A 21,690-nucleotide genomic window follows, 5' to 3' on the forward strand; every position below is an offset into this window, starting at 1 on the left:
TATATATATATATATATATATATAACTTTAGAGTACTTGGGACGTATATGGTAAGAATAAGTAAAATAATTATCTTTTCAGCAGAGAGGAGCTTTTTAAATAAGGAATGGTGCTTAACTATGGTTTCATAGCATCATACAGATGAGAGAGAAACCTTCACAAGGATCACACAGCAGTTGATGACAGATAACACTCCAAGATGATCTAGTACCTATTTATATGAAGGAGATAAACTGAGACAAAGTAGAATGGAGTAATTTGTTTGTAGCAAAGCAAATTTTAACTCACAAGCTTTGAGCAGGCAGTTCTCTTAAATTATGTCATACATATGGTATTACCATAAATTACTCACAAAGGCATTTTGTGAGAAACTTAGAGTGAAGTAAGAGAAAATAATACTGATTGCAAACAAACAGATTTAAATGTAAATTTCTTGTTGATCAAACAACTGCAATCAATTACATCATATAAAGACTAATTTTGTTTTAATTTTTTTAAAGTTAATTTTAAAGCTCTTAATTTTCACAATCTAATTTGTCTTATTAGGTAATGAGATAATGAATATAACTGTTGATTAAGTGTTAAGTCTAGAGGTTTATCTAGTGGACATTTAACCTGTATATATTCTGGTTGAAGAGTACCAAATGAGCAGGATCACAAGTAATAGAATACTTAATGAGACTATTCCAGGCATGCACAATGGTTTGAGAGTAATCTGCTCCCATAGGTTTAATAAAGGGTTTGGTTCTAAATTTCAAGAGTGTTAACTGATGTGACAAGTACTTGAAGACCAGAAGGTACAATAGCCAAAATGTTCTAACTATGACAACCATGACGACGATAACAGACTAAATATATTCTTTTCTACTCCAAGCACAAGGCCCCAAATTTTTGGGGAGGGGGCCAGTTGATTAGATTGGTCTCAGTACATAACTGGTATTTAATTTATCGACTCCTGAAAGGATGAATGGCAAAGTTGACCTTGGTGGAATTTGAACTCAGAACCTAAAGATAGACGAAATACTGCTAAGCATTTTGCCTGGCATGCTAATGTTTCTTATTTCTTTATTGCCCACAAGGGACTAAACATAGAGGGGACAAACAAGGACAGACAAAGGGATTAAGTCAATTACATTGACCCCCAGTGCATAACTGGTACTTAATTTATCGACCCCGAAAGGATAAAAGGTAAAGTTGACCTTGGTGGAATTTGAACTCAGAATGTAATGCAGACGAAATACCGCTAAACATTTCGCCAGGCATGCTAATGCTTCTGCCAGCTCGCCGCCTTTAAAAGCTAGAAAAATATTCTTTTCTACTCAAGGCACAAGGCCTGAAATTTTTTAGGAGGAGGGCTAGTCGATTAGATCGACCCCAGTATGCAATTGGTACTTAATTTATCAATCCCCGAAAGGATGAAAAGCAAAGTCGAACTTGACAGACTAAATATATTAGCGTATAAAAGTTGCTGCTTGGGTGGTGTTTTACTCGGATATAAAAGTACCTCTGACACAAAGAATAAAAAGCTTAAGCCAACAAGAAGCCTCTATATTGTTGCTCAATGTGCTAGAAACAGTAGCCGTATCTCTCTCAAATCACACCTTACTATTTTAAAAAGAAAATGACACATTGAATAGTGTATCCCAGGATATATATAAAAAAAAGACTGAATGTCTTTGATCATAAATCAGCTCAAAGATGATTTGGAATAAAAAACAACAAAAGTAAAAAAAAAATCTAGATTCAAATGTTAACAAAATAAAATATTGATGAGCTTAAAAATGTAAAGCCTTGTAAAAAGTTGAAAGAAAATCTATACTTGAAGAAATCAATATTTTAACAAATAAAGCCAGGTAACCTGATTTTGATAAAATCTTCCTGGTTTTTTAAATACTTCACACTCCATAGACTCTTCAGCAGACACATCCTCCTCTTGAGCATCATTAGGTTCCCAACAATTATCTACAAGTTGACGTATATTTTTAAGATAATCAAACCGATTTCTGAAAAAAACAGGAAAAAAAATATGGTGACACAACTTCAAAATATTACAAAATGTACATTAGGTACGTATTTTAACTTCACCTAAACAACTTCCTCTAAATAGCTTGAAATTGTGAAATAAATACGTCATTGAAGTTTATTATGGTTAACAAACAGTTGCTGAGAAGAATCCATGAAATGGATCTTACACCAATGCCTGAGAAAGCCACTTGATTGATTAGCATTAAGTCACTTATAAAAGACTGATTGTTATTGACTTCCCAAAATGAGAAATAAGATATTTTGAACTTATTCACTGCTACAATACTACTTTTGCAGGACATTGATAGTTTCTACACTTCTTTCTATTGAACAACGCGTTACTTACTGTTTCTGTACTTGTAATATCCTCTGCCGTCGCTCATTTTGATCCAAAATATTCTTTCGGCATTTATATTGGCTGAGACGAGGGTGTACAGCATCAGTTGAATTGGGTTCAAATTTGACTTGAACAGTCTCAGCTAATTGTTCTGCAAGTTGTTCCATTTCTTTTAAGTGCAATAGTATTGGGTCCTGATGAAATAAACTGGATAGAAAATACTACCAACATAAATTAGACAGAAAATAAATAATTTTTCCTTTTATTTTGTTAGTTTTGTTTTTATATATTTTCAATACTATATTTACTATTTTGTTGCAAATATCTTGATATATATGCATATTGCATTATATATATATATATATATATATATATATACATCATCATTTAACGTCCGCTTTCCATGCTAGCATGGGTTGGACGATTTGACTGGGGACTGGCGAACCAGATGGCTACACCAGACTCCAATCTGATCTGGCAGAGTTTCTACAGCTGGATGCCCTTCCTAACGCTAACCACTCTGAGAGTGTAGTGGGTGCTTTTTACGTGCCACTGGCAGTGATCCTGCTCGGATGGTGCTGTTAGCGCTCCACTGGCACGGGTGCCCGTCATCGAATTAGGTTCAGTTTCAATCTCACTTGCCTCAACTTGGCTACACCCTTGGTAAAGGCCATGGGTTATATATATATATCATCATCATCATCGTTTAACGTCCACTTTCCATGCTAGCATGGGTTGGACGATTTGACTGAGGACTGGTGAAACCGGATGGCAACACCAGGCTCCAATCTAAATTTGGCAGAGTTTCTACAGCTGGATGCCCTTCCTAACGCCAACCACTCAGAGAGTGTAGTAGGTGCTTTTACGTGTCACCTGCACGAAGGCCAGTCAGGCGATATTGGCAACGGCCACGCTCGAAATGGTGTCTTTTATGTGCCACCCGCACAAGAGCCAGTCCAGGGGCACTGGCAACGATCTATATATATATATATATATATAATGAGGGCACATTGTATTGTCTAGTGGTAGGATGTTGCACTCACAATGTTGACATTGTGGTTTGAATTCCTGAAATGAGTGTTATTGTGTTGTGTTCTTGAGCAAAACATTTCATTTCATGTCATTCCAGGATCACATTGACAGCAAGCTTACGGGACATTGCGCACAGGCAACGTCAATTTGATGGAGCAAATGTGCAGACAAACATTTGATCACTATGAACTATAGTGATGATGAGCCAGCCATGTCTTATGTGGCCACTTCTTAAAAACGGTTGCTCATGCCTGGTCTATGTTGTCCAAAAATTAACATCAACTAATCTTATTGGAGATATCTCCTTTGCTTTTTTTTTCAAATTTTTTTTTTAAACACACCCTACTACGGTTTTTTTAAAATTTTGTTTCCAAATTTTTTGGATAATCTCAGTTGATTGAAAATTTTCCCCTCACTTATATCGATCGTAGTAAGTTATGAGGAAAAAAACTTGAAAGAGGTGCAGCATGTAGACCGAATCTTTACTTTGTAGTTTCTTCAGTGAGAAGTCATTAACGAAGTTTTCACAAATTACAAATGAATTACGTAGTCTAATACAAATCTAGACCATTGAAGGAAATTACATAAATTGTGGAAAAAAAAAAAGGGACAACACACTGTTCGTGTTCTTTTAGTCTTGCACAAACACAGTAGAAAGGTTACTGCAAAACAAAAAGTTTAGGCTATGCAAAGTATCCCAGTTGCTATTTTTCAGAGTTCCATGAAGGATTTCGTTTTTTATACAACAAAAATCTGATGGAGTTGGTACTGGACTGGACCAAACAATACTATCATTGCTATATATCAGTTTGGTAAGAAAGTTCTTGGACACTTTTAACATACCACTTTATTAATAATTAAAAAGACAACAAAGAACAATCAATCTAAAAGTAATCACCATCGTTATTGATCACCTTTTGCCATCTTTCAGGCAAAGTTTTGAATCCTTTCATCCAGAAATTGCGTGGTTTTGAATCAATAAAGTCGTAAAGGAACGATTTCACATCATCATCGTTTTCGAACTCTGTATCGCCAATCGCGCATTGCAAAGCAGAGAATAAATGGTAGTCAGAAGGGGCAAGGTCAGGAGAATACGGTAGGTACACCATAATCTCTCAGCCAGCCTCCTTCGGCTTCTCTGACGTCTTAATTGCACAATGTGCTGGCGCGTTGTCTTGGTGGTAAATTATCTGCCTCAAATTTGAGCGTTTTTCAGCCAGCGAGATCTTTAGACAGTCAATTTGTTCGCAGTCAACGGTGGTATTGCTTGGGAGAAGATCCAACATGATCACACCACGGCAATCCCACCAAACTGAGATCATAACCTTCTTTTGCACAAGCGGTCCTTTTGGTGAAGCTTTTGGCTGTTGACCTTTACTACACCAGGATCGTCTGCGCCTCACGTCGGAGTACAGTAGCCACTTTTCATCCATGTGATTACTGACTCCAACCAATCGAATCTTCGGTTTCGCTAGAGCAGACTTTGACATACAGTGACACGTGCTTGTTGTTTGTTAGCTTCAGTCAATTCATGTGGCACCTATTTTCCAAGCTTGCTGACCTTGCCGAGACGATGCAGGTGGTTGATGATCGTGACATGGGAGACGCCAAACCGTACAGCAAGTTGACGTGCAGTTTGCATTGGATCGGCAACAATGACTTGTCCAAGAACTTCCTAACCAATGTAATGGTACTACTAAAGCAGCACGGTCCCGAACGCGCAGTCGCGTTTCCGCGCCAGCTAGTCTTGAGTGGTCGATCCTAACCCCAACCCTATCCGCAACACTAACCCTAACCCTAAACACGTATTCATTTGCACACGCGGGTTAGGGATAGGGTTAGGGATCGGGTTAGGGTTAGGGACAGGGCTAGGATCGACCACTCACGACTAGCTAGCGCGACTGCGCGACCGTGCTGCTTTAGTAGTACCTATATATATATATATATATACACACAAGTTTTTTTATACAATTACATTCAGATAGTTAAAATTCGAAGAAAACTGTTAACTGTACAGGCATACCTACACAAGTGTACCTCTCTCTCGAGTTTATTTCCGCATAACTTACTGTAAAATGAGCACTTTCACTTCTGACAGCTAATAGCATGACAGTGCCTTTTTTTTCTAATGAATCTTTCAGATGATATTGTTTCTAATTATATTGAAATTTCATGTGGAAAAAGGGGGAAAAAATGATGGGCGCGCGTACATCACAGAGATATCTACGAAATGAAGCTTGAAATTTTGAAAAACTTTTGATTAAATTCTGATATAATTGTAATCTACACCATTTGAAAGGTATTTCTTGAAAATGTTCATTCAAAAAATAACCATTTTCTGAAAGTTATAAGAAAGCATATTCTAGAGGTTGGGGGAGGGGGGAAACTCGTATAGGCATGCCAATATATATGCTTGAAGAATTGCTTCGTTAACGAATTTCGTGACGTTCATGGCTGAATTGTTCTGTCAGTCTGGTTACTGTTTGTATGTTTTTGTCCCGAGAAAGGTTATCCTTCCTAAACAATGTCAATGAAATGTCCTTCTAAGGAGACCACATTGTTTATTTTCATTTTCGATGTCGCTTCTATACGCTTGACAATTTAAAATTAAAACTGTTAATGCAAATATCAATTCACACACATAAAAAGCATCATTAAAGTATTTATCTTGATACAAAAAAAAAACAATCTTTAGAAACGTTTGGATCAGTAGTTATACCAAAAGACTTACTCGAAACGTAAATAGTGTCCTCTCTAATGTAAACGTTCCAACACAACTCGCATGTCGACCATGACACAAACGAAAGAGATCGCCATCAAGGTAGGTAACTCCTATTTTAGTAGCATGTGTCTTCTTTTCTCTACATATTTCGCGCGCTCTCTGGTGTCTCTGTTGTGTCTGTGTACATAAAATGCGCAAAAACCTATTTTGTAAATATTTCACATAGTTATCTCTGTTACTGACTCTATTTTTGTGTTTATATATATATATATATACATTTATCTTATTTACTTTTGTTACTTGACGTGTGTTTTACCTAAAAGTTGTTTACTTTTAAGTGAATGTGAGTGGATAAGAGAATAAATGAGAGAGAGAGAGAGAGATTATTAGTGAAATGTTTGCCACAGTTCCCATATGCTCAAACTGAATCGTCTACTATTTTGCTTCCTGTACGTGTTCCTCTGACCACTCTGTCCCGCTCTCTCCGGAAGGCGGGCTTGGCATGCTGTGGCTGTTGGTAGCCAAAACTTGCGCTGAAGCTGCTTCACCTGCAGATTATCCTAGACGCTGAGTTAGTGTTCTCCGTTTGTAAAATACCTTTCTGCAGCTCGTCTCTTGACGGAGCTGTAGACCTCAATCAAATAGCGATTGAGGTTTTGGCGCCAGGCATTTAGAATGTTGTCAAGCGCACACTGCTCTTTACCAGTCGGGCAATGCGGTGGGTGGAAGTTCTATGATAGCAATATATAACTATCTTGCGGTGGATAAGAGCGATGATGTTCTCGAGAAAACTTAAGGTATCGACGAGGACGAATTAACTGGTCAGTTTTGGAAGACATTCGACCCGGAGATTACCATAGATAACTTCCAGAAAACTCTCGCCAAGTAGGGCTACCGATGACCTCTGCCGGTTCGAGATAAACTTAAGTGGCACGGAAATTCGGTAATTTTTCAGATTAACGCCCGCACGATTACCTCACCCTAACCCTAACACCCTAACCCTGACCCTAAAACCGTAACCTTAACACTAACCGTAACCCTAACCCTGACCCTAAAACCCTAACACCCTAGTGAAAATCGTGCGGGTGTTAATCTGAAAAATTACCGGAAATTCTGCCTGGTGGCACTGTCCGAGTTATAAGCAGAGCGACGAAACCGAACTGCATGCACTCGTGTCACACCCGAGTATTGCTGACTTGTGCAGTTATGTTGAACAGCTGTTGTCGCTGTTGACCGAGTCCGTCGTGATGATCGCTCCTCCACCCAAATTTAACAATGCAGTGCAGGTGGTGCTCCTCTGTCAAATGATTTTGGGGAAAGAGGTTGCATAGTGGACGAGGCCGAAAGGATTGAAAACAAACACTGTTGCCTTTGATCAAACAAAAAAACAAGCGAAAACATTTAAACGAGATTGAAAGAGATGTTAACAGAAAGGGAATTTGCAGATATGGGAAACTGGGAGGGGTGAGGAATACCGTGGAACAGATAGATGCCTACACTAACGAAATTAGGCGGCTCGGTCCAGCAGGATTTGTGAGAGAAGGGTTTGAGAAATTTCTCTCAAAAGAGGAAAAAGCTAGAGAGACTAGTGAAACTTGTATTTTTAACCGATTTCTCGGATCGTATTTCAATAGTTGCTTTGTATAGGACACCATAACTGGATTGTTCATACGACACAGGACTTTGAGAGAGCCGGCGGAATGGGTAAGAATGACAAAACGCAGATGGTGAGGAACCAAGAGAAAGCAGTGAGAAAGTATAAACATTTAACGGGCAGTGTCTTAAGACCGCACATGGTTAAAGACTGCAGTGGATGTGAGGCCTGAAATCATGTGTTATTGGTGTAAGTCAAGCGGGTCAACTAGCAAAGTGCTACAACCACAGAAACAGGTAAACGAGCGTTATTTACACCTTCAACTCACTTAGACCGTTCAACGCTTCTTGCCAACAGTGAGGATGATAATAGGTGTAAGTGTGGCGGGTACCTCCTCGATACTGGTTGCAGTATTAAATTTGTCATCCAGGGATCGGTTGCAGGGAGGAGAGGGGAAAAGCAAGATAAAGACGGTAGACAGAAGGAAGACCGCATGCAGATACACAAGGTGAAACCAAAGGTAGATTAGGCACCGTCGGAACGCCAAGTAATCGCGAGAAATCATATTTCGAAAGTGTTGACACGGGGTAATAAGAAACCTTAGCAAAATTTTGGTTTGAAGGCACGAAAATAAAGTCGTTCTTACTTAGACTTGTATTTGGGTACCGTCAGTAGATTGTTCAATTGTTAACCTGTTGTCACGACCTCTCTTCGCCACGTCTCGCCTCTATCGCTGACAGCATGAAAAAGTGGGAAACTTTTCTTTTCACTTGCCGAGGTGATGTTATCTCTCCCCACTTTCGGCCTTCCTTCCACCACACGCCCCTCTGATCTAAAAATCACTGCTCCCCTGTTCTGTCTCGTAATCGTCCATCCACCAGGGGTGGGGAGGCGACGTTCCCTTTGAGATCTCTATAGGGTCACGGGGGCTGCCTTCCCCTCCCCTTCGTCATCGGAAGAGCTAACGCGTCCTTCAGCCGCTCTTCAGGTTTTTCCGCCTCATCCATCTCCAGATAGAGATTTAGCGCACTGCCTTCTAAGTACAACGGCATAAGGCTAACCACATTTATTCCCTGCAGTTTTCCACGAGCCTCACCTTCTTTATTCAGGCCACCATAGCACCTTCCCCAGTGAAAAGTCTCAACACATCACTACCGATTCTGATTTTTGTGGTCATTGCAAAAAAAAAAAAAAAAAAAAAAAAAAAAAAAAAAAAAAAAAAAAAAGAACAAAGCAAGGAAAAACAAGAGCAATAGGAAAATATTAAAAAATCCACTTCTCGAACGTATCTTCACAGCTGGTAAGAAAGGTTCCAATCAATTATTTACAACCTTTGGTCATTACACTATATACATATACAACGCCGGCTCAAGGTACCAGCAACTCGGGCAGTCACCCAGAACGCCATGTGCTAGGGGGTGCCAAGGAGGGCGTGACAAAGACAAGGAAATTTTCACGGTCATCAGCTTCTGAGGCGCCAACAACCCTAAGGCCGGGCCTGGGCATATATGAGTTCGACTGTTGATGGTTCATTTCTTTCATCAACTAAAATTAAATTTTAAAAGTATAATCAATGACGTAATACAATGAGAGATTCCTGTTTATATTTCCAACCATAAATCGGCAATTCATCTGAAATTATACCTATCAACAAGTGTTGAGTATCGCTTGTCCTAACTGGCTTCAATCAATTGATTTGATTATTTTTCTCAGTTGTACAATAAAGGGAAAAGCTTTCTTTGTTATCCGCATTTGGCATCACGTATCTAGGTCCTCATTACACGAAAATATATCAACAACCTCATACATGTTGTTTATAAAATGTTGATATATTTCCTGAGTTTGTTGTCTATTTCATCTTTCATACACAACAAAGACTGTCGGTAAAACTATTGGAGGTTATTGATTATTACACTAGAGTCTTTTATACTTATCAGACTGTTGGTTCTTCTAGATAAGACTGAAAACATTGTTTTATCATTAACCTTGTACCGTTCGGTAATTCTTCTATCGTAAATGTTTCTTTTAAAATCTGATTCTTTGCCAAATAGTGGTAACTTGACTGTTTTTAAACCCAAAAGAATCAGCAATTGCTCTTCTTAGTATACATCAGTGTAGTTAAGAAATATAAGCATATTATTTTCAAACTAGAAATATAATCGAATTCTTTGCGTTTCCTGACGACATTAGGATAATCTGTACCAAAATCTTATGATGAACTTCATGGTTGCTCAAGTCAACAAAATTTCAGAAAGAAATTTCAAAGATATTAACATGTTGCAATACAATCCTAAATAGTAATTACAGATTATTAGGCAGAATGCCAATTCAGATGTTCAGTAACCAACTAACGAAAAAGAGCTTCTATTACGGCAGCTCTCATCTGTCTTGTCACACAAGGCAAAACAGAAAAAAAAAAAAACGATAATGTTTTGTAATAGTTATTTGAACAAGATGATAACACGTCAGTAATAAGATGATATCACGTCAGTAACAAGCTGATATCACCTTAAAGGACAAAGGACAAAATTCAACATAGATTTTCGCTCACCGCTTGCCCTAACCACTGGGCCATTGCACCTCCACTAACCAAATTGGTACAGTATTTTTAAATCGTATTAGTGAGGATAAGTTCGCTTTTATCATTAAGTATCGCATTTGTCGTTCATCTCAAATCACACGTTTATACATTATTATAAAAAGTTTATTCTTTTTCGAATCCTAAAGACGCTGTTATTTTTCTAATTTTTTTCAGTGTCAAACGGATGAGAGATAACTATACCCTTGAATAGGATGATGGTGTGCTGTAAGGGGATATATTTTTTCTCTCCCCGAGTTGTTGGCAACGGCAAGCTAAAAATCCGTCCCCATTGAGAAAACCTATGACCAAAAGCATTTCAGATGTGACCATCTCGTCTTTTTTGCATATCTAATACTACATTATCTAATGTATTTCTCTACTTTCCGGATCTAGGGGAAGGTAAAGAGCCGTTAATTTTCATAGACCATAGTCACTACCTTTTCTGCTTGAACTGTTGCAAGTTGACACCCGCAGGGAAGACATAGGCAAGGAAGGATTCCAAAGAGACGATGTTCTGAGGTAAAATGAAGAGACAGTGTGGTTAGTGCAGGGCTTGTGAGGTTGGACACAATACGGGTGATAGAAAACGAATGAGTCGGGAGTACCTAAATGGAGATGAAATGAAACTATCTCTAAGGTGCAGAAGCCATTACAGTACCGGAAGGAAAGGCAGAGTCAGGAGAGAGAGCGTCTGTAAGCCAGGGGCTGAGGCGTGTGTGTGAGTGACTTTACCTATCAGTCGAGTGACCTTTCTTTGGAAGCAGTCTTAAGATACCTGTATGTGTAGCAGTACCACCGACACAAATGTCCTCCACTGTTGGTCTCGCCCGAGCTTCGTAAAGTTTCAATAATTTCTGCCCTTGAAGAGAAAAGTCAGAGCGATAGGAAGTAGTCGGAACGATGTTGAGCGTGTGCTTTCGCCTCGAGAGACAGTGACAGCTAACATTAGAAAGCGATTGTGAAGGCTCGAGGTGCGTGCTGTTAATGTTTCGAGAATGTGTGGCGCCATGATATCTAATTGATATAAAAAGCATCTAATGTTTCTTGGCTGTTGAAAGAAATAAAATTAGCATGTTTCCTTCAACGGATACTTCCAAGGTTCCTGTTTATATTATCAGTGCAGGCTTGGCACGTGACATCTTGATTGCGCATGGATGGTGTATGGCTAGAGTAGATTAGAAGAGAATGAAGAGTGATATCATCAGTTGAGGATGAACTTTGTTGAACACGACAGTAGAAAAGTTGTTGATGAGCAGCAAGAAACGAATAGGAGAAATCTGAAGCCTGGAACACATCACATTGATAGAGTAAGAGACAGAAAATGTCTGTTAAACACCACGAAAGCGCGATTTGCGAATTCAATAAAAGCCTCCGTTCTAAGAGAGGAAAGACGACTGAAAGCTATATGGAATAGGATATTGGCACGTCGAATATGGCTTTGCTGATATTGAGGATAACAACATAGATTTCGCCGAATTTCTCTAAGGTGTAACAGCAGCACTGTCACACTGATGAATGACATAACAGGTTAAACGATAACCGGTTATAACTCCCGTAAAAATCCAGAGGATCAGGTTTTTACGGGAGCTGTACCGATGATTGTTAAGAGAGAGAGAGAGAGAGAGAGATACTATTGTAGTTGGTTGGATCTAATGGGTTACCTTTCTTGAGAATGGGGCACATAGTTGTGTTTTTTAAAGATCAAGGTATATCTTTGTAGAGCGGAGAGGTCGAAAAGCTTGAAGCGTAAAAGGTCTAACTCTGAATGCCATGCTGGAGAAAGACTGAACAAATATTGTTAGGGCTAGTGACCTTGTTGATTATTAAAGATAATAGAGTACACTTGGTGCACTTTACTGTGCAGTCTGTCCCTAATCCTAATCCCAAACCCAACCCTAAATCCTAGCCCAAACTTTAAACCCAATTCTAAACCAGATGAGGTCATTTCACAGTGTTGACTACAGATACGCTAAAGTAGCAATGCGCAGTCTAAGAGATTTGATCGTGCTACCGAATAGAAAATTTGGTTGTTGTTGGCAGTTGTGAAAATAATACCAGCTGTCATATAAATAATACTTGGCTGTCATATAAACTTTATTAACCGACAGATGATGAAAATGAAATCTGAATAAGCAACAAATCTAATGATTAAAACCCACAATGACAAGCTCGTTTCTATAAAAGCATATGAACATTAAAAAAAATATGGTGAATACATGTACGAGAGGTAAGTCCAGGAAACCTACTTCCATTTCATTTCCAATATTCTTTACAAGAACACTTTTCTTTCTACAGAAGCGCTCTATCGTCTTTAATAACTGACAAGGTCACTGACCCTGAAAATATTCCTGCAATTTTTCTCTAATTCCCTAAGCATGTATTTATGACAATGTGTCTTTGTAATATTTTAGGTTTTACATTGATTACTTTTAGATAAGATGGTTGTATATCACGCGATTGACTTTTGAATACATTTCAAAAATCGTTCTTGCGTCGTTGTTTCTTTCTTTCAATAATACCCAAAATAATGTGTTTGTAAACGTGTTATGGCGTGTTTGCACAAAAATAGCTGGCTAAAATACAGGTAGTCATTTGATAGATTTTATGATGAGGGAGATTTAATTGCTAACTTCTAGCTTGTCGAGCGACTGCATAGAAGATCAATCGTTAATACACCATAGTACATGTTAACTATATACATGCTTTCAGAATTTTACAAGTGCTTTATTTTTTTTCCACTCTGGATAAACCCCAAATAGAGCTTAACAGAACTTAGGTCAAGCATTGGCAATTTTTCCGAGAAACGGGCCGTATGAGATATGGTCATCATCACGCAGGTCGCACTATTTAAATAATTCAGAACTTTTCGTAAGACAAGCTGCACGCGGCCAGCGGTTTGCCCAATATTGAACTAGGAGATATTGTAAAATGTCACCAGAGAAAAAGGTTGCTAAAAGAAGTATAAAAAGACTTTAACTGCGGAAATCCAAACGAGCCCCCACCCCTTCAAATAAAAATACTTCCGCTTAAATGAATGATAAATTTAAACATTTTACTGGTTATAGGAAACTTCGTCTTTTGCTGTGACCAGTTCATGATCCGCTTCATGACAAATCTCTTATATATGTGGGATGGCGCTACAGGCATACACCCAAATCCCCATCCAGATCGTATCTAAAAGGTCTTTAATCTAACTGTAAAGACACGTTCACAAATAGACAGCAGATGCTATTTCTCTTCCTAGTCGCTTCAACCGTAACTATAAGAGCTTCTGCTCCTCTGATCTGATGGTATGCAAGCTGTGTATCGTCTCCCACCTGGTGAGTCTAATTGTCTATCATCTTTTGCCATTTCTTCAAGATTCTCCACCACAGATCCTGCACTAAACACTTACTTCCCCGAATCCTCAGTGCTACAACCCAATGAAAATCTCTTCCAGCCTCGTTTTTTAAAATTTTATTTTACTCAAAATGAACTTCAAACGCATCAGTCTGAAATGTGAGCGTTGCTCTTTCTCATTCAAAAATAATAAAAAAAGGTGGCGATCTTACGTTACGTGTCCTTTTTGATCGCCGTAAGTAACAAAAAAGCCAGAGACATTAAAGCTTTGAAATTCATTAACTTAGAATAAATTACTAGTTCTGATTAATAAACTGTAGTTTACTTATCCATTTAAGAGTGCATGTTCGTTAAATGATTTAGTTTTATCCATTTATTTAATTTCCACAGCTAAAATACGGAGTAACCCGCCTAAAGCCATGTTGCTTTCAGCTGTCTGACCTTGTACGAAGAATTCTTCGAGACGAAGTTATATTTCTAGCAAAGAGCAACAACAAGTGTAAGCAATAAACACTTTCCTATGTAGTTACAGCTACTAGCTGCTGCATCACAACCACTATTACTAGATTCAAACAAACGTCAGTAGCCCAGATTCTCTGTTCGTGACAAGTTCGTGGTAATCCGACGTAAGCTTTTCACACATGCCTGCCAAAACGATTCCACCTAACCCTAAACTAAATGGGGTACCTATAGTGGACATCGGAGAACAAGGATTCAGCAGGTATGTCCTATGCAAAGTATACGATGGAAATAATCCTAAAGACTTCCAGTACATCGTTCGCGGTTCTACAATCGCTAAATTCCATGCAGACATTTTCGACTTGGTGGATGCTGAACTTGAAATCCATGGGCTAAACTGTATATGTGTGGGTGGTGGCAAAATGGAGCACTTACCCGAGGCTGGAACGATTCATGTGTACGGTCGATCTCAAGGATATGGCCGAGCTGACCACTCAATCACGACAGAGCTTGTGCGAGAATCATATCCTCATTACAACAGTATCACTTGGGATGACTGACTGATGTTTCAGATATTTTTATCTTCGTTTTTGGAAGATACAAGAATCTCTATGATTCCGAACTAAGTACAGAAAGTAAATTAAAAAAAAAAAGGTAAAACAATTCTAAAATGGAATAAAAAAAAAAAGAAAAATGTTAAAATTGTTGAAGATAAAACAACTCGAAGTTGGAAAAATATTTTCGAGAAATATACACATCTATTTTGAGAAATTTACTTTTCTAAACGAACAATGACAATAAGTGATTAATACGTTGTATCCAAAAGCAAACAAAATTTTATTCTAAAATTGCTAAAAAAAAAAGAAGATAATGTTGAACAATGTAGAGCTAAAAGTAAACAAAACAAATCAAAAAGAAACAAAACTGAAAAGTCGCTAATTATCTTATGACGTTAGATTGGATAAAACCGTACTTTAGGCAATTAACAAAATTATGAGGTAAGTTCTTTAACTTGCAATTTCAAAAACTTATAAAACTTTTTCGATTAGCAATGGAAATTAAGAAGAACTAAAGATGATTTTAAAACAACAACGTAAGGTAAGGATAATGTGAACTTTGAGGAAGACATTTTAGCTTTGCATTTATTTGTTACATTTTTTTTATTAAAAAAGAATATTCTGAATTAATAACTGATTTGAAATTTACAGAGACTATTATTGCAAGTCTTTGTTTCAAGATTTTCAATAACGTAGTTCCTACACGCATGAACAACAAACACTCGCATGAATATATACCACACGCACTGACAGTACAAAGTATCCCAAAACATACTATTTTGTTTTCACATTTACTTATCCTCTGTTTTACTGGATACACCTGAAATTTGAACCACATCAAGAGTAGAATGCAACAGTTCTTTTTTTCTTGTTTACTTTTCAAAAATCTGTGTTTGTGTGCAAACGCGTGTGTAATTGAGAGCATCCATGTGTATGCATTAGTTGAAGTGTGCTCGCAACCTGGCGGCAAACTGCGTATTATTTTTGTTTCTTCTCAGTACGGAATTATTTTCATGACGTAGTTCTTCATTCTGCAGGAATCTTGTGTCTTAAAAAGTACTTGCTTGAGAGATAGTACTTACGAGATTTAAGATTATTTCTTTAGCTTAAAAATTTTCGGCAAAATTCATTTACTTTTCTAGCAGAACAGATTATGTGGTACCTTTAGATATAGCTTTATCATTCCTAATTAAACTGGTTGCCATAATAATTAACTGTTACATTTGCTCAAATAAGGAATCTTATACCTGATTTTTCCGTCTATTCGCAAATAAAACTTCACACATTAAAAAAAAAACCAATAATAATAATGAGCTTATAGTACGCAGCGCTCAAGTGCGGCATGTGTTTATCTTCCTTTCAATATGCATAATAAATGTTAAAAAAGATATTACTTGCGAAGATATGACTTCAGAGTACTATAAAAATAACTGAGTTCCTGATTGACGTAGTTGCTGCCAGACACCTGATTTTAATATACAAACCATAAAGTAGAGGTAGTCTTAAACGTTTCAACGTGTTTTGGGTAAAACAAGTCTAAGGGAGGCAATTATGAAATGTTTTTCTTTTATTTACCTGATTTTATTCATCATAAAAGTTATAAATATTTGACATTAATTAAAAATTTAAGGAAAAGTAAAAACATAATTATATGACTAATTTAAAATAATGACTTGAATTTGATTAGTATTGCTATAGAAAAATTAACACCTCAAATCCAGTAGCTGAATATATTGTAAGTGAACGGAAGTTTATTTATGTAAACATTTCTATTAACATTAGATTAGACACTTGCCTATTTGTGGGCATATACGTTCTAGCAGCATTACCTGGCCTTTTCGGTTTATCAATGTCTTGAAAAGACGCAGTCACCTGAATTTATTATATTTGTGATAAATTGTTGTCAAAAGAAGCAGAAATTTTCATTTTGTCCGGTGAAATTGCTTCACTCAGAATTGTTGCATCCAGACTATCCAGGGGAATATTTACAAGAAGGCGCAATAAATGAATAAACAATATACAACCTAAAATATATTTTTTACTCTACTTTAATTTGTGGGATAGTATGTTCTATTTAAAATACTACATAAATTTGCATAATTAGTTTCAATTATGTTTTGTAAGCGTAATTTTCCCTATGTCTTTTGTAGCAGTGAGGGAAGATACCAGATTCTTAGTTATATATATAATCAAAAAGTATCAGAAAATGTCACGTAGCCTATTGTTTCAGTCAGTAGACCTGGACCATGCTGGAGCACTACCTTGAAGGTTTTTTTTTATCAAAAAAATTGAACCCAGGAATTATCTCTTTCTTAAATTTGGTTTTTATTCTATCACTCCCTTTTGCTGAACCGCCAAATTAGCACCTGTCGTGTGTGTGGGGGTGTCAACCACAACAGCTGTTGTGGTTGACACCCCCCCCCCCCCGACAGGCTTCTTTCAGTTTCTGCCAGTCAAATCCACTCATAAGGCTTTGGTTGACCTGAGGCTATCATAGAAGACATTTGCTCAAGGTACCACTAAGTGGGACTGAACTTGAAACTATGACATCAGAAAGCAAAATTCTTACCATACAGTTGTGATGCTAACAGCAAATAACTTTACTAATCTTTCAAACTTTATATTCATTAGTCTTTCCTGACTCAGACCATCAGTATTTTTTTAGATTTCAGATTTCTTTACTATTTAAATATGGTAATGACTAGGTTATATATCGCTGAATATAAAATATTTTATACAGAACCTGTGGTTAATGGTTTTGTAGCTTAGTAAACTTATTGTTAAAGTGTTAATAGCTAAGGAAAGCAATTGTTAAAATTTACCACAGGGTACTCATGGTTGTAATTTATATATATATAAACTTTAAGATGTTAGTGATCAGATTGACATTCTTAATTACATACTTACCAGTACACACACAAACACATCAGTCACAAAGGAAATAGATGATATGATTGGTTCTGATTATTGGGATCAACTTGAGAAGCTCAGAGTTTTATTCCCTCTAATGTTAGTGTTAGCGCTTTATCATTTATATGATATGAAAAATTTTCTAACAGCTGCCCAAATGATGCTGGCATCAAATTTAAAATTCACCCAAGTTTTTGTCCCTGTGTCCAACTCATGCTTGCATTGCATCACAACACTAAGACAGAACTAATTCCCCTCATTTGGCACTGTTCTCTTTAACACCATATCAAGACACAAGGGAAGATACAGATCTCATAACATTCAAATGATTTCTGGATGAATATCTCCAACAAATTCCAGATATACAACCTACAGCTGGATATATCTCTGCAAACAATTACTCTTTACTTGAATAGGCTTTGGTAGCCAAAGAATGACTGTAATATGAAACCTCATTAAATATCTTTTCCGGGTGGTGCTATCAAGTTTGTCATGTCATGGCCTGGGCCAATTCTAGCCAAAACTTATATATATATATATATATATATATGTGTGTGTGTGTGTGTGTGTGTGTGTGTACATGCATGCATGCACTCAGACTCATTGATTTAGTGAACAAGAATATAAGTAGAATATTTCTTTCTTAATCTTGTGGTTTTATGCCAAACTTTATATTGTTCAGTATAATATTGGACTGTACACCAAGCTCTGCCATCTATTATGCAAAATTTAGTTGACATTCTTTGTGCCTGAATTACTTAGAATCTCTCTTATGCAAATGTGTGCACACCTTCACGAAGTCCTGATTTCTTTCTAATTGAACAGCACTTGTGAGAAAACTGAGATCGCTGTAGCTGAGGAGAAAACTAAGTCACATAATTCAACCATTCACTGCATTAGCCCAGTCTGTAACAGTTTCTAGCAGAGTTTATGAAGGTGATGGAATTTTATTAAGTTATATGTGAAATATCCCTTGAGTGTAAACATGCAGTTTCCCTTCTGATAGGAATCCTGTTAAAACTGTGTACATTGACTTCCTTCACATTTCATTACAATGAATGGTAACAAAAGAATCAAGAAACCCACTGATGGCTGATCAAGTGATTACTTCAGCAATCAATTAATAAATTGGTTAATTCGGTTATTAGTTGGCTAATAATAATGAAAAGAAGTGAAATAGAACCAGTATCAGTGTTCATATTGGCAAATTGACCCACATGCGATACAACAGAAATAAACATTATTGCTAAGTAAGGTAGATAAATAAAATGGCATATTTTGTAATGAGACAAGATAATATGGTTTACAGTGATTAGTATTGGTTCACTACATTCTGAGTTAAAATATCACAGCTGTTACATATATATATATAAATATTACTTCTACCTGTTCAAATCCCACCAATGCCAACTTCTGAGGTTGATTAAATAAAGTACCAATGAAATACTGGATCCATTTGTATTTCTCTACTTCATTACGAATGGAATAAAACATAGGGATTCACTCCATGAAATACACCTCTTGCTTTCATCAAAAGATATTATATTAGAGCTGTTGTTAAGATTTTTTAAAAGAGATTTTATGCATTATACAATGTGTCCTTCACCTTTCAAGGCTGTAGATTATGATTTGTGGGAGATTTCACTGCTATTTTTAGCAGATAAAGCGACACATTAGGGCTAGGATATATAACTATATCTATATATAAATGTGTATGTATCTTGATATTATTTAAAATGTGTGTGTGTGTGTACATATATATATGTGTATTGTATATATATGTATCTATATATATGTATCTATATGTATGTCTGTCTGTATGTATCTATGTGTATGTATGTGTGCACATATATATCTATGATTATGTATGTATATGTGTCTATATATGTGTGTGTATATATATATATATATATATATGTGTGTGTATATATATATGTGTGTGTTTGTGTGTGTGTACATATATATATATATATATATATCTGTACATATATATATATATGTACAGATACTTGTGTTATATACAAGAGGGTGCCTCTGTGCAGCCCCTTGAATTGCTACAAGTAGCATCCAAATCTCCATTAAGTTACACATCATAGTGCTTTTTAAAAGTGAAGGGTGCATTGGATAAGATGCTCAGTGTTACTGCCAAGTAACACAGTCTTTATGATACAGGATGTGCATGTGTGGTGTGAGTGCATGTGTGTCTATGTGTGTGTATGTATATATATATATATATATATATATATATATATATATATATATACTAGCTGGTGTACCCCGTAATTCCTGGGAATAAAGATGCTCTATTGAAATACCTTATTACTCTGATATAAGAAAGCAATTTCATTATAACTGACACAAAAGGTGCATTTTCTGTCATGAAAAAGTAGAAAAACTGTCAGTTGGAGGATTGCTGGAGGTTGGCGAGAGAGGTTTTTGGAGGTTGGTGAGAAAGGTTGTTGGATGTGGTCAAGAGAGGTCATCGGAGGTTGTCGAGAGAGGTTGCAGAAGTATCCCTCACTCAGGTTTGATGGACAGCTGCAGACAATATGTTCCTGAGTCATCCTCCCCTGTCACAAAGAGTAAGCTGGTAACTCCAATTCCCTCCAACAAAACAATTTGGATGGCTTTAGTAGATGTCATAGACAGGATTAAGAATCTTATTTGATTGTATTGAGCTTTTCAAAGCTGAAACTATTAGACTGAGCACTCCACCGTTTACTCCCATCTTGTTCAGGTTCCTTTCTGTCACATTCCAACCATCCTACAAGGTTATGCCTCCTCAACTGTCATTTGCATCTCATTGTGGATCAGTAGCCTCCAGACATATTGAGGAGTCGCACTGCTACCTTGGTCAATCCTTTCCTGAGTACATGCAGTTACCTACACTCTGTCTTAGCCACAACTCGTGCCATACATCCATAGCTTCTGCTGTCTTTCATTCTATCTTGTTCTGATTACAATTCTGGCTTGAGAAAATTTTGGGTTGTAAATCTTTTGGTATTGTTGCATCCCACTACAATGAGTCATCACAAATTTTTCTGTCAGGCTGCTGATGGGGAACTTCTACTTGTTTTGCCTACATGGGGTGATGTTGATCAAGCTTTGTAGTTGTCCCAGTCATTTTCATAGAAGCATGCTGATCTTCAGTTCAAAGCCCTTGGTTATGGCTATCAGGATCCCATAGATCAATAGGAGTCAAAAAATATGTGGCATGATAGCATACAGGCCTTGAACTTTCCAGATAGGCTTGTCTTGTCCACTGTAGATAGCAACAACTTTCGCCTCTTGGTTTGTTGTATCTGCAGTCAAACACCTATACATATATATACATATACATACACAAGCATACATACATGTGTATGTATGTGTGAGAGAGACGGAGAGAAGAAGGAGAGATTCAAGGTTGAGGCATTAAAATAGATAAATAGCAACTTTGAGATAATTCAACCAATTGTAAAATCCTGCACAAACACTAATTCATTTGTAACCTAATCAAAAGAAAACACATTTGTATATATACAAGATACTCATATGAAAGAGTGTAGGAACTATGACTTCTAGAGTCTCTCCCAAAGACAAATGACACTTTGATGACTTGTTTGATGATGGTGTCACCAATGCAGTTGGTGTTTAGTCTCAACATTTCTGCATTGATGTCTATTGTAAAAAATGTGGTCCAGGAATGAATCATTGAAGATTATAGTTCTGGCTGTTGTCATATTTACTGAAAAGTTTTGGAGGTGAGGGTGCTGGGATGAGAGATGGTGTGGAACAATAGGTACAGGTGGAAGAGTTACACAGCTATCACCTAGTTCAGAATAGCTATTGTTGCAGCCATAAGGGAATAGGCTTACATCAAGCTTATCACAGATGATCATGTTTTTTGGAAAACCTATTCCTGCCGATCTAGCAACTATTTTGTTATGTGTTAAGATCAGAAATGTTAGCTGGCATTTTAGATTTATTATTCATGTTATAACACTGAGTTTCTTCTCTTAAATGTAACATTTTATGTGTTACTCTGATATTAGTAGGAATGCTATTATGTGGCTGTATGTGGATCTACAATGTGTGTGTGTGTGTATCAGTTTACATAAATACACTCTTCTGTGCACTTGTGATATAAAAATA

At 36.9% G+C, this 21,690-nt stretch overlaps 1 protein-coding gene and 1 long non-coding RNA gene across 5 annotated transcripts in view; one reads left to right on the forward strand and one right to left on the reverse strand.

Annotated features, from left to right (window-relative positions):
• The window catches only part of LOC106879541 (snurportin-1), a 33,629-nt gene extending 18,934 nt beyond the window's left edge, over positions 1–14,695 (reverse strand). The window contains exons 1-4 of one of the 4 annotated variants that reach the window (XM_014929174.2): positions 14,525–14,663; positions 6,126–6,293; positions 2,372–2,556; positions 1,859–2,003 (exon numbers count right to left, since the gene is read on the reverse strand). In XM_014929174.2, coding sequence (XP_014784660.1) covers positions 1,859–2,003; positions 2,372–2,529 — 303 coding nt within the window. In that variant the 5' untranslated portion in view covers positions 2,530–2,556; positions 6,126–6,293; positions 14,525–14,663. Of the gene's footprint in view, positions 1–1,858; positions 2,004–2,371; positions 2,584–6,125; positions 6,294–14,524 lie in introns of all 4 variants that reach the window. The other 3 variants (XM_052967074.1, XM_014929172.2, XM_014929170.2) reach the window with 3 other exon arrangements.
• A 301-nt stretch (positions 14,696–14,996) lies between these two features.
• The window catches only part of LOC128247585 (uncharacterized), a 14,221-nt gene continuing 7,527 nt past the window's right edge, over positions 14,997–21,690 (forward strand). Inside the window, exon 1 of the long non-coding RNA XR_008263921.1 lies at positions 14,997–15,187. This is a non-coding gene — a long non-coding RNA (uncharacterized LOC128247585). The remainder of the gene's footprint in view (positions 15,188–21,690) is intronic.

Source organism: Octopus bimaculoides, chromosome 4 (genome assembly GCF_001194135.2).
Source record: "Octopus bimaculoides isolate UCB-OBI-ISO-001 chromosome 4, ASM119413v2, whole genome shotgun sequence".
In the NCBI taxonomy this organism is placed as follows: domain Eukaryota; kingdom Metazoa; phylum Mollusca; class Cephalopoda; order Octopoda; family Octopodidae; genus Octopus; species Octopus bimaculoides.